Source organism: Fukomys damarensis, unplaced genomic scaffold (assembly GCF_012274545.1).
Source record: "Fukomys damarensis isolate Sample0158 unplaced genomic scaffold, DMR_v1.0_HiC HiC_scaffold_17, whole genome shotgun sequence".
Lineage (NCBI taxonomy): Eukaryota > Metazoa > Chordata > Mammalia > Rodentia > Bathyergidae > Fukomys > Fukomys damarensis.
In genome coordinates, this window is record NW_022900929.1 from 57,276,840 (window position 1) to 57,289,160 (window position 12,321).

General features: G+C 39.8%; 1 protein-coding gene and 1 pseudogene across 2 annotated transcripts in view; one reads left to right on the forward strand and one right to left on the reverse strand.

The window, feature by feature from the left end:
• Positions 1-1,381: 1,381 nt before the first annotated feature.
• Eapp (E2F associated phosphoprotein) overlaps positions 1,382-12,321 on the reverse strand; it is a 13,565-nt gene continuing 2,625 nt past the window's right edge. Inside the window, exons 2-6 of one of the 2 annotated variants that reach the window (XM_010633596.2) lie at positions 10,458-10,639; positions 8,945-9,040; positions 7,077-7,194; positions 6,007-6,120; positions 1,382-1,841 (exon numbers count right to left, since the gene is read on the reverse strand). In XM_010633596.2, the coding sequence (XP_010631898.1) occupies positions 1,571-1,841; positions 6,007-6,120; positions 7,077-7,194; positions 8,945-9,040; positions 10,458-10,639 (781 nt within the window). In that variant the 3' untranslated portion in view covers positions 1,382-1,570. Of the gene's footprint in view, positions 1,842-6,006; positions 6,121-7,076; positions 7,195-8,944; positions 9,041-10,457; positions 10,640-12,321 lie in introns of those variants that run through there. The other variant, XM_019208878.1, reaches the window with a different exon arrangement.
• LOC117286638 lies at positions 10,682-10,780 on the forward strand (annotated as a pseudogene).

The following is a 12,321-nucleotide window of genomic DNA, read 5'->3' on the forward strand; positions in this document are numbered from 1 at the left end:
AACTGAAAATATCCTTCCTGCAGATTTGCCTTCTGGGTTTTTCCAAGCTACAGGTAAAAAGGGCTGGAACCAGTGATAGTGTGGGGATTGCTGGCGTGGAGGCAGAGAGAAGAGTTAGTTTATAAGAAATTTATGTTACTGTAATAGCTGGTGTTTTTGATGACTTCTTGCAGCGCTGGGGATCCAACCCAGGGACTGAATCCTTTTATAACATGAACCAAATTAAATCTCTCTTCCTTTAAATTGTAGGTGTTAGGTATTGTGTCCAAGCAGTGGGAAAACTAAAACACTGTTTCTATGGCACATTTCCATGTACATCACCATAGGCTGTGCATTATTTAGTTCTTCATCCTTTAACCTTGACCGTGAACCTCCCAGCCTCAGAACTGTCAACCAAATACATGTAAACTTTATAAATCACCTGGCCTGTTGTTATTGTAACAGAAAATTAAGGTGATAAATGGATAAACTGCTTTTGAATCTTTTTATGGGTCAAAAAGGTTCACAGAAGTTTATCAATTTCCTATGTACAGATAATTAAGTAATTTCAATTCTTACTAATGTGACTGAGTTTTACTATCTTTTAGTTGATTTTATTTCAGGACTTAGGAACACACAGAAACATTTTTCTTTTTTTTTTTTTCCCCGATACCAGGGGTCAAACTCAGGACCTTACACTCACAAGGCAGGCACAGCACCACTGAGCTAAATTCCCAGCCCTACAGAAACATTTTTCTTCAGATAGAGCGAACTTTTAATTTAAGCACTTCTCACTTTTAAAAAAGTAAGCCACTGGGTCCATCTCTGGCTCCCGCCTCCTAAGTGGGCCTCACAGAACTCACAGAGGCTACACATATATAGGGCCACACAAACCTGAATTTCAGCCTCAAAAACTGATACAGGGGCCGGGGATTTGGCTCAATGGTTCTGCCTGCTTATAAGTGCAAGGTCACAAGTTCGATCTCCAGCACCAAAATATAAAAAAACAAACAACTGTGATCTAACTAAACTTCTTTTCATCATAAAGCACCCAGCCTTAGATATTTTGTGTTTTGTTTTCACTTTGTTTATATGGGAAATTTTAGATGTGCAAAGCAATGAAGATACCAAACTATGCTTTTAAAGTGTTTGGGGCTAGGCTTGATCCAAGAGATCTTCAGACCCTAACATACACAGATATAGTAAAAGTTATGAATAAAAATAAAATACATCTCAATCAGGTATTTAGCTATAGCGATAAAAAAATCAACTAAGACACTAAGAAACAAAGACAACATATGATTCTAGAACATCTTAATTCCAAAGAGCTTTAATAAATAAAAAAGCTCCATTATTTCCAAATGTCCAAGAAGGAAATGAATAATCAGTCTCATCAGTATTCATCAGAAAACTAAACAAAAAAGGGAGGAGAGATGAAGACTGATAACCATTCTTTTTCATAAAGATAAAATACTGCTTCCTTAAGTAATAACTCAATGTTATTTAATGATATGAATTGGAGGAAAGAAAATAACTGGTCCATACAGTTTCCTTTACACAGTATTGTACAATGAAATGCCAACTGCACGATTTAAGAATGACTTGCTAAAACATTGAAAAAGTGAAAGACTTCATCCTTGTCATAGACAGCCACTTCAGTGGAACACTCTGTGCACATGACGGGGTGGTAGGTTTCTTCGGCTTCTTCCTGCTGGGCAGGATCTTCCTGGTTAGGTCGCAGCTTCTTGTAGCCCCACCTTTTCTTCCTGTTGTCTGGGTTTTTGTATCTTAGAACTTCCTCTCTGTTGACAGAACAGTTCATCACAAACATTGCTCTGTACTGAGTTTTGTAGGATTCATGCCTAGGAGGAAAATGAAACAGAATTTGGATTTATGGCCTATTTTAAGTTATCTTTTCAAATGAACTTGAGAACACCAAAAATTTACTGCAACACAAATCAAAGTAAAGACATGAACAAAACAGCAAATTTAAGATAATCTCAAAGAGTTGTTTTAAGAATAGGAAGAAACTTTTTTACTGAAAAATAGTACAAAGGAATGGTCTATGCCGGACGTGACAGATATGGCAGTTACCCTCATGGGATCATTACACATTGTATATATGAATGAAATGTCACAGTGTATTCCACAATATATAAAGAAAACACCGGGTGTGGTGGTGCACACTTGTAATCCCAGCACTCGGGAGGCTGAGACAGGAGATCGCTGTGAGTTTGAGATCAGCCTGGGCTACGCAGTGAGTTCCAGGTCGGTCTCAACTACATAGTGAGACCCTGTCTCAAAAAACCAAAAATAAATGAATAAATAAATAAATAAAATTTTTAAAAATAAACAATAAAAAACACATCTTTGGGCAGGGGATTTAGCTCAGTGGTTCTGACACCTGCTCTACAAGTGCAAGATCTGAAGTTCGATCCCTGGTACCAAAATCCATTGATTGGTTGACAGGTAATTGGGCTGTTTCCAAGATTTAGCTATTACAAACTGTGTCACTAGAAACATAGGTACACATATATTCTTATGGTCTGATGCTTTTAATTCTTTTGGGAAGACGCCCAGAAGGGGAATAGCTGGGACCTGTAATCCTAGTTTTTGAAGAATCTCCACACTGATTTCCACAGTGTTTGTAACCAGTCTGCACTCTCACCAACAATGAAGAAGGGTTCATTTCTCCCCCATAGCCCCACCAGCATTTGTTATTGGCTGATCTCCCCATCCCCCTCCTTCTGCTTCTTCTTTTTTTGCTACCAGGGACTGAAATCAGGACTTTGCCCTTGTGAGGCAGGCAGCGGCACCAGTGAGCTAAATCCCCAGGCCTAAATCCAGTATCTTTTTTTTGGTACCAAGAGTCAAACTCTGGACCTTGTACTTTCGAGACAGGTGCAGTGACACCAAGCTAAATCCCTGGTCCTTCCTTGAGATTAGCCACTTTTTTCTGGAGTGAGACAGAATCTCAGTATTGTTTTAATTTACATCTCTCAAACAACCAGTACTACTGAACATTTTTTCATATATTTATTTGCCATTTGTATTTCATCTGAGAAGTATAACTCATTTCAAATGCTCATTTTTGGGTTGGGTCTTTAAATTGGGGGGGGTCCTGTGCTTTTTCAATTCTTTGTATGTTTTAGATATTAGTCCTTTGAGGAACAACTGGCTACAATTTTTTCCCATTTTGTGGGTTGTCTCCTTCACTCTGTTGGTGAATTCTTTTGCTGTGTATAAGTTTTTTTAATAGGATGAGATCCCAGTTGTTGATTCTTTGTGTTATTTCCTGTGTGATCTGGGATTTATTCACTGTCTTTGCACCTATTCCAATGTCCTCAAGAGCATAGGATAAGCGGCTTCAAAGCCAACCATGGCTCCTCTGGGTATTGCTGATCCTAATAATTCTTGCCATTTCTATTACTTATTATTCCTATTCCACATCACTATGTGTTTCATCCAAACAACAGTCCAAAACCTCTTTTGTCTCTTTTATTTTTTCCTCCCTTTTCTCTCTATAACAAAAGGCTGAAAACTAAATTAAAGCTCCCACTAGTGGCCTAACATTCAATCTAAGTTTCCATTCCTCAAAAAAACAGCTTCCTCGAACTTTCTCACCCACACCCCCAAATCTCTACTCCTTACTTCAGGCTTAAAAGTTGCTGCCTGCCTCTCAGGGGCTTATAAAAAGATCCTGACATACTGTCGCATTAATATATCTTTCCGCCTCAATCAACCATCTCTGGATCTTAAATCTACCTGACAACTAGCATGGCAAAAAACAAAAGTTTCCATAGAAAAAAACTGCACTTTATTTCACCATACTAGAACCTGTTTCAAAATAAAGAATAGGGATATACAGCACTCGGGAGGCTGAGGCAGGAGGATCGCTGTGAGTTCGAGACCAGCCTGGGCTGCCTAGTGAGTTCCAAGTCAGTCTCAACTACATAGTGAGACCCTGTCTCAAAAAAACAAAACAAAACAAAAGAATAGGGGATATAGCTCAGTGTAAAGGTCCTGGTTTCAAGTCTCACTATGAACAACACACATGCACACAGAGCTTTGAACAGAACTATGTATATTCAAAATTATTTGTGTAATGATTACTTATGTAGCACCAAGGATGAGTGAGTTCCATCAGTCTCAACTACATAGTGAGACCCTGTCTCAAAAAAACAAAACAAAACAAAAGAATAGGGGATATAGCTCAGTGTAAAGGTCCTGGTTTCAAGTCTCACTATGAACAACACACATGCACACAGAGCTTTGAACAGAACTATGTATATTCAAAATTATTTGTGTAATGATTACTTATGTAGCACCAAGGATGACTACCTCAGAATTCCTGAGGACCTCAAAATTCTGTCCATGATTTAAACAAAAGACCACAGGTTGTTTTTTTTTCTTCCCCCAGTACCGGGGATCAAACTTAGGACCTTGAGCTTGCCAGGCAGGCATGACACCAATGAACTAAATCCCCAGCCCACAAAGATGGGGAAGGGATCAGTAGCAACAAAGCAACCTCTCCTCTAATCAGACTCCAGACACGGGAAAATAACAACTTAGCAATGAAAAGGAGGAATCCATGAATGTCTAACATAGAAAAGAACTGGATTCCATAAAACAAACTCAAATAGAAATCCAGGGGATTCAAAATTCTACTGCAAGTATATGCAACAGAGTCAACTAATCAGATCTCGGAGACAGGGTTGTGGATGGCAACCTCTTATAAATAGCTAGGGGGCCTGGGGACTTAGCTCAATGGAGCCATGCCTGCCTCAAAAGCACAAGGTCCTGAGTTTGATTCCTGGAACCGAAGGGAGAAAAAAAAAAATAGCTAGGGACCATGAAAAAAAAATCAATCTAACAGCTGCTAGATGATGCAAAGGTGACTAATGTAAGGTTAACTAAAATCAATGAAGAATCAGAAGATAACACAAAGGCCATAAAAAACCTGTTCACAGAAGTAACAGCAGAAGCCAGTAGGCTAAGGCAGGAGGATGGTTTCAAGTTTGAGGCTAGCCTGAACTACCTAGTGAGAATGTGTCTCAAAAAAAAAACCAAGAAGTAATATCAGAAAACTTTCAAGCATGGAAAACAAATTTGAGATTGGTTATAACCACTACGGAAACCAGTATGGAGATTCCTTAGAAAACTAAAACTAGAGGTTCCATTTGACCCAGCTATTCCCCTTCTAGGTATCCTCCTAAGAGTTAAAAGCATCATACTACAATGATAATATGCACACCCATGTTTATAGAAGCACAATTTATAATAGCTAATAATTGGAAATAGCCCACATACCCATAAATGATAAGAAAATGTGGCTGGGCTAGGGATGTAGCTCAGTACTGCAGCAGCTGCCTGACAAGTGCGAGGCCACAAGTTTAATTCCTGGTACCGAAGAAGAAAAAGAAAGCCCCTTAAAAAATATGGGCTGGGAATTTAGCTCAGTGGTGCTGCCACCTGTCTCACAGACACAAGGGCCTTAGTTCAATCCCTGATACCAAACAAAAAAATATAGCATTTATATACAACGGAGTACTGCTCTGTCATAAAGAAGGATAAACTGAATCATTTGTAGGAAAATGGATGCACATCAAGACCATAATCTTAAGTCACACAAACTTAAACATTATTTGTCTGTTATGATAAACACAAAGAGTAAATAAGGAACATAAAGGAGGACAGATACCCAGAAATAGGAAGAACATGTTCAAATGGGAAGGGGAAAAAGGGATGCAGTAGGGGGAAGGGAACAAAGGGAAAAGGGGAAAAGAGAAAGGAAAGGAAAAAAATGAAAACAAAGCTTTGTAAATGTGTAGGGGGAAAAGAGTTGAAGGAAAAGGAGGGAAACTGAAAAAAAAGAACTAAGATATATTATGTACAAGTACAAATTCCCTATAATGAATGTGATCGAGTATAACAAACATGTGCTAATACAGTTAAAAAAAAAGACCACAAAGTTTTTTGTTTTCGTTCTGTGCATGCATGTGTGTGCATGTACCCTTTGTCTGTTACCTTTGACAATCAAGGCACAGCGTGGTCATACAGGCAGGGCAATTCAAGACAGCATCACTATTTGGAACCGGCTGCTGTTGTTGACGTAGCCTCTGTAGTCCAAAACCATGATAACTAGAACAGGAAAAACAAAGTGAGAAAAACTCCTTTGAGCCAAATCTTAGTTTCTAATGCTATTCTCCAATGAAAGAACTCAGGAAAATGGCTGACTGTAGGAATATGGCATACACAATGAACCTGGAATATCTTCTAGTGCCAGAAAGTTAAGGAAGCACTCAAAACAATGAGGGTTTTGTCATAACAGAAAGGAGCCAATTGAGTTTTCAATGGCTGAAGCTGAAATACTTCAAGCAACAAAAAAAAGTAGTACAGATTATAATTCAAAGCAAGTAAATATCCACGAGCCAATGATAATATAATAAATGAAAAGGGGTGAACAGACTAATTTCCCACACCACAGAACTCCCAATAACTTAGAAAGACACTCCCCTCACAGTGGTGGAGCATAACTGTCTACTCCTACTCTGGGGCTGGGGATTTAGCTCAGTGGTGCTGTGCCTGCCTTGCAAGCACAAGGCCCTGACTTCACACCCTGGTGAGGGAAAAAAAAAATGAAGCCACAGCACGGTAGGAAAAAAAATCTACTCCTAAGTCTGACTGCACACAATGACTTCCTCTTGCACAGCAGAGTATGAAAGGGTTAGGGGAGGAGAAACCGGACAGTCCTACCTTAGCCCATGATCAAGGTCAGGAGCAACAGTCAAAATCCTGTGGCGAGCACATACCCTTGACAGGATGTAATGAACACAGCACTCTTCCCTCCACTCTTCCTCTCAAAAAGCCAAAAAAGGGATGGGACAGCTCAGTGATCCCTGGGTTCAACTCCCTCCAAAAAAAAAATCTGACAAATTTCCTGGTTACTTTCAAAACAAACTATTCAGCAGGTTTTTTTTCTTCAACCTTATTTCTTGATGGATGCAAATATAAATACAATAAACTGCAAATGTACGGCAAACCATTTTTCGACCATTTTGCTCTAAAGATTCTAAATATTAAATTCAAATTCTTACCCTCTTCTTTGTGCATCAACCCAGGCCTGGTCTCTGTTATCTTTTTCAGGATCATATAGCAATTCATCATTTGTTGGAATCCTGTGCCGTCTCTTCTTTTTCTTCTTGGTTACCTGTGCTAATTTTTAAAAGGGTGAGGCTATGTCTCAGAACTGTCTAAAGTTCACAGTTCTTTAATATAAAAGGAAGAATCGCCGAGCATGGTGGCGCATGCCTGTAATCCCAGCACTTGGGAGGCTGAGGCAGGAGGATCACTGTGAGTTCAAGACCAGCATGGGCTACACAGTGAGTTCCAGGTCAATCTCAACTACATCGTGAGACCCTGCCTCAAAAAAACAAAAACAAACAAACAAAAAAACCCAAAAAATAAAAGGAAGAATCCCATTTCCCAAGATATATATATTTTATTTATATTATGCCAAAAAAAATGTAGAGACATTCTTTTAAAAGTGAAGCCAAGGGGGCTGGGGATTTAGCCCAGTGGTTCTGCCGCCTGCCTCGCAAGCACAAGGACCCAAGTTCAATCCCCAGTACCAAAAAAAAGAAAAAGCCAAAGGGGCCAGGAATTTAGCTCAGTGGTTCTGCCACCTGCTTCACAAGTGCAAGGACCTGAGTTTGATCCCCAGTATTAAAAAAAAAAAATGAAGCCAGGGCTGGGCATGGTGATGCACACCTGCAACCCTAGCACTTGGGAGGCTGAGGCAGGAGGACTGTTGTGAGTCTGAAGCCAAGTCTGGGCAGTGAGATCATCTCAAAAGGGTGAGGGTTAGCTCAGTGGTGCCGCAGCTGCCTGCCTCCCAAGCACAAGGTCCCATTTGTTCCCAGTACCAGAAAAAAAGGGGAGGGGGGAGTTTGAAGGATGTAGCTTAGTGTAAAAGCCTTAAGTTCAATTCTCAGTACCACAAAAAAAGACAAAGCTGATAAAAGCTGCTTCTTCACAAAAACTACAGTCTCAAGAACTGAGCTCACATCATGAGAATTCAGTCTCAAAAAGGTTACTAAAGGAAAAACAATTTTTGATGTATAACTTCTCTAAAAGTTCCCATTTTAAAACACTACTGAAATCAGAACAAAAATAGCTTAAAAATGAATGAAAAGCCAGGTGTTGGGGTATATGCCTATAATCCCACTACTCAGAAGGATGAGGCAGAAGGATCACAAGGTTCAAGCCCAGCACAGGAAATTTACTGAGACTCTGATTTAAATAAATGTAACATACAAATCTTTCACACATCATTTGTGATTCTGCTCCTTATAATCTCCTGTCAGACTGAACATGAGCACTCTCCAATGCGGTGGCCACTGGCTGATGTGGTACTGCGCCCCTGCGATGTGGCCAGTCCAAATCAAATTTTGTGTCACGTGTGAAATGAGCACTGCACGGTTGAGGTGTTAGAGAGCTTGCCTGGCAAAAGGGCCTGGGTTCAACCCCAGCACAGGGAGAGAAAAGGGAGGGAAGCCTCTAGTCTTTTCTTATTAATCAATACTGCGTTTGTTTTCACATCAACAGCCTAAAAGAGAAAACTCAAGAGAAAAGCCTAACATCTAATAATTGTCAGGCAGAACTTTTTCATAAAATATAATTGCAAAGGGCCTGGGATGTAGCTTAGTGGTGCAGCACCTGCTGGCAAGCTTGAGGCCCTAAGTCTGATTCCTGGTACCCCCCCCAAAATTTTTTTCATATTTATATATATATGGATGATTGCTAAGCCGGGCATGGTGGTACATACCTGTAGTCCCAGCACTTGGAGGATGAGGCAGGAGGATTGACTTGAGTTCAAAGCCAGCATGGGCTAAATATTGAGTTCAAGGCCAGCCTGAACTACACAGTGAGAGCCTGTCTCTAATCTGCTAAACACATTACTTACCTGCTTTGTCTTCATCCTCAGAATCAGAGTCAAAATACACATCATCATAGTACTTTGCTGGAGCTATTCCAATTTTTTCATTTCCTGAGGAAGACCCTGTTCAAACCAGAAGTAAAGTTTACAGACTAAAGCACACATAATTAGCAGGGGGAAAACAACATTCTATACACTCTTCCATCACTTCAGAGTAATACCAACTCATTCACCATGCCATTTGGATGGTGAAATATTTTCAGATCAGTGATTCACCCAACTTTCATGCCCTATGCAACTAAAGAAATGCCCTTCCTTACCTCAGTGGCACTGGCCCACCTCCTAAGCACAAAGTTCTGAGTTCAACCCCCAATACCAAAAAAGAAATGCCCTTCCTTAAGTGTTCCTTTTTTTCCCCCCAATACTGAGGATCAAACTCAGGACCTTGTGCTTGCAAGGCAGGCACGCTGCCAACGCTGCCACTGAGCTAAATCCTTGGCCCCCTATTAAGTGTTCCTAATTAGGAGAAAATTATTCTTTCTCTCTTCTCATAAATCTATTAAGTAAAAAAGCCATGTTTTTAGTTGCCAGCATAATATGTATCTACTTTCCAGCCACACAGTATACTGTAAAAAACTGGAATAAACACCTTGCTTTTTTTGTTTGTCTGCTTTAGCTTTTGTTGTTTTTTGAGGCAGGGTCTCACTAAGTAGCTCAGGCTGGCCTTGACCTCAAGATGATCCTCCTGAGTGCTGGGATTACAGGCATGCACCATCATGTCCCTCCAATACCTTGTTTTAAAGGACCTTAGTAGAAAGAGGCTAAGACCTCTACAGGAAGACAAGGTGAATGAGTCAGGCCATCCTCTTCCTGCCTCTGCAGTATTGTACTCAGTGCTACGCCCTCGCCTATACTAATGTCATTATATTACTGTGTCCCTACTTCTCCCTCTGAACTACCACCTGTTTTAGAATGATCACTACATTTTTCAGCTCTAATACACAGCATATCAGAACCAGTGAGATGAGTCTGACTTTCACAAACTACTTCTGAGTCAGGTGCATTTTACATAGACAAGTATCAAAATGGAATGTGTTTCATTACTTACTAAAATGAGACAGGAACTGTGACACATTAAATCTGATTTCAGTGCCACCTAACACTGAAAATACTTTTATAAGTTTGTATCTTTTTTAATCCTGAAGTAAACACTACAAAAGGAAATTATGTAAGTAAACAATACTAACTAGTCTCCCTCCAACAATACATACTTCCCCAGCCATCAAAAAAAAAAACTCTAACTCAGCTGCTAAACACATTTATTTCTTCACTCAACAAGTATTTAGGAATATGAGAGATACCAAAAAGCAAATATAATAATCCTGCCCTCGTGAAGCTTACAATATATATATGACAACTGAACCAGGGCCAGGGGTTTAGCTCCACGGTGCCACTGCCTACCTCACAAGTGCAAGGTCCCAAATTCGATCCCTGCTACCCCCCCCAAAAAAAAAAACTGAACCAAAGGGGTGGGGGATACCTGTTCCAAGAGAAGAGAGCTTGTCCTCCATTGTTTTTATGGTGGAATTTAACTCAGCTTCCATTTCTTTTTCAAATTCATCTTCACTGGAGGACTCACTTTCTCCAGTAAGACACTCTCTGATGAGCTTTCTTTTCTGGTCAGGGGTTCCATGTAAAAGCACATCCACTTCATCTTCAGAACTAGCACACATTTAAATCAGAAAATATGAATACTAAATTAGTTGGACTAAGACTTACGGACAAGTACAAAAGATAAATCCTCTTTTGTAACCCAGAATTCACTGTTCAGTATGAGTTTTGATACATATAAGAAGGAACAGCATGTGGACCAGGTGCAGTGTGCATGCCTGTGATGCTGGCACTCCTGAGGCTGAGGCAGGACGAACAAAACTTTGAGGCTAGTCCAGATTACGTGCTCAGGCCCAGACTCTAAAACTAAAATAAAAACAAAAAAGAAATGACATCAAATACAGATTAAAGTGATGGGGGATGCTGATCACCATTAAGGCTGATTCTGAGACTAAAGAGTATATAGTTAGCATGAGACAGGGCTGGGAATTTTGCTCAGTGGTACCATGCTTTCCTCACAAGTACAAGGTCCTGAGTTCAATCCCCAGTATAAAAAAACAAAAGCATGGGACATAAGCAAAATCTCAGCTCTACTGATGACTATTTCAATTTTCATGCTGTGACACATGAAGTCTGTTTTTTATTTCCCTCCTCCTTAAAACCTTGTCTTAAGAATATGGGGTCTAGGGCCAAGGATTTAGCTCAGTGGTTCTGCCACCTGCCTCCCAAGTGCAAGGACCTGAGTTCAATCCCCAGTACCAAAAAAAAAAGAATATGGGGTCTGGAGTTGAAGATAATTTTGGGGGTGTACCAGAGATTGAACTTAGAACCTTGCACTTGCAAAGCAGGCAGCAGAACCACTGAGCTGAATCCCCAACCCCTGAATATAATGTTTTACTGTGAGTGATTGGATCAAGTTTGTAATAAAGGTAATAGTAAGTCCGGCTGGGGATTTAGCTGAGTGGTGCCACCACCTGCCTTGTAAGCACAAGGTCCTGAGGTGGCTCCCCATACCAAAAAAAAAAAAAAAAAAAAAAAGGCAGTAGTATAGTAAGTAGTACATGATCAAATTAAACCTTCCACAAGTTTTAATTTAAAAAACTAACTAATTGGGAATGGTGTTGTACCTCTGTAATCCCAGATCCTCAGAAAGCTTGAGGCCACTTAACAAACCTTTGTTTCTAAACTTTTTGGGGGTTTTTTTGTGGTACCAGAGATTGAACTCAGGTCCTTACGCTTGCAAGGCAGGCAGTGGAACCACTGAGCTAAATCCCTGGCCCTGTTTCTAAACTTTTTACCCAGGGATTAAGCTCAGTGCACTGTGCCTGCCTTGCAAGCACAAGGACATGGGTTCAAAAAAAATCAAACTTTCTTAAAAGGCAGGGTGAGGGATGTATCTCAATGATAAGAGAACTTGACTAGCATCCATAAAACCTGGGTTCAATCTTCATTATGAAAAAAAAATAAAAATCACTTAAAAATTCCCATGATCTCACTATTCAACAATGTTAAACTCTAGAAAGTTCCATCTGATATACCTATCATATGTGGTAATTCTTAGTACATCAACTTATTCTGCATATTTCCAAATATATGTAAATACACATTTATGTATATATTTACTTAGATGGAGCTTTACTATGCACCTAAGCTAATCTTAAACTTATAGGCTAAAGGGCCAGGATTTACCTCCATGATGCGGCTTCCTGCCTCGCAAGCACAAAGTCCTGAGTTCAATTCCCGGTATCAAAAAAAAAAAAAACAAAACCACAAAAAAAAAAAAAAAAAAAAAA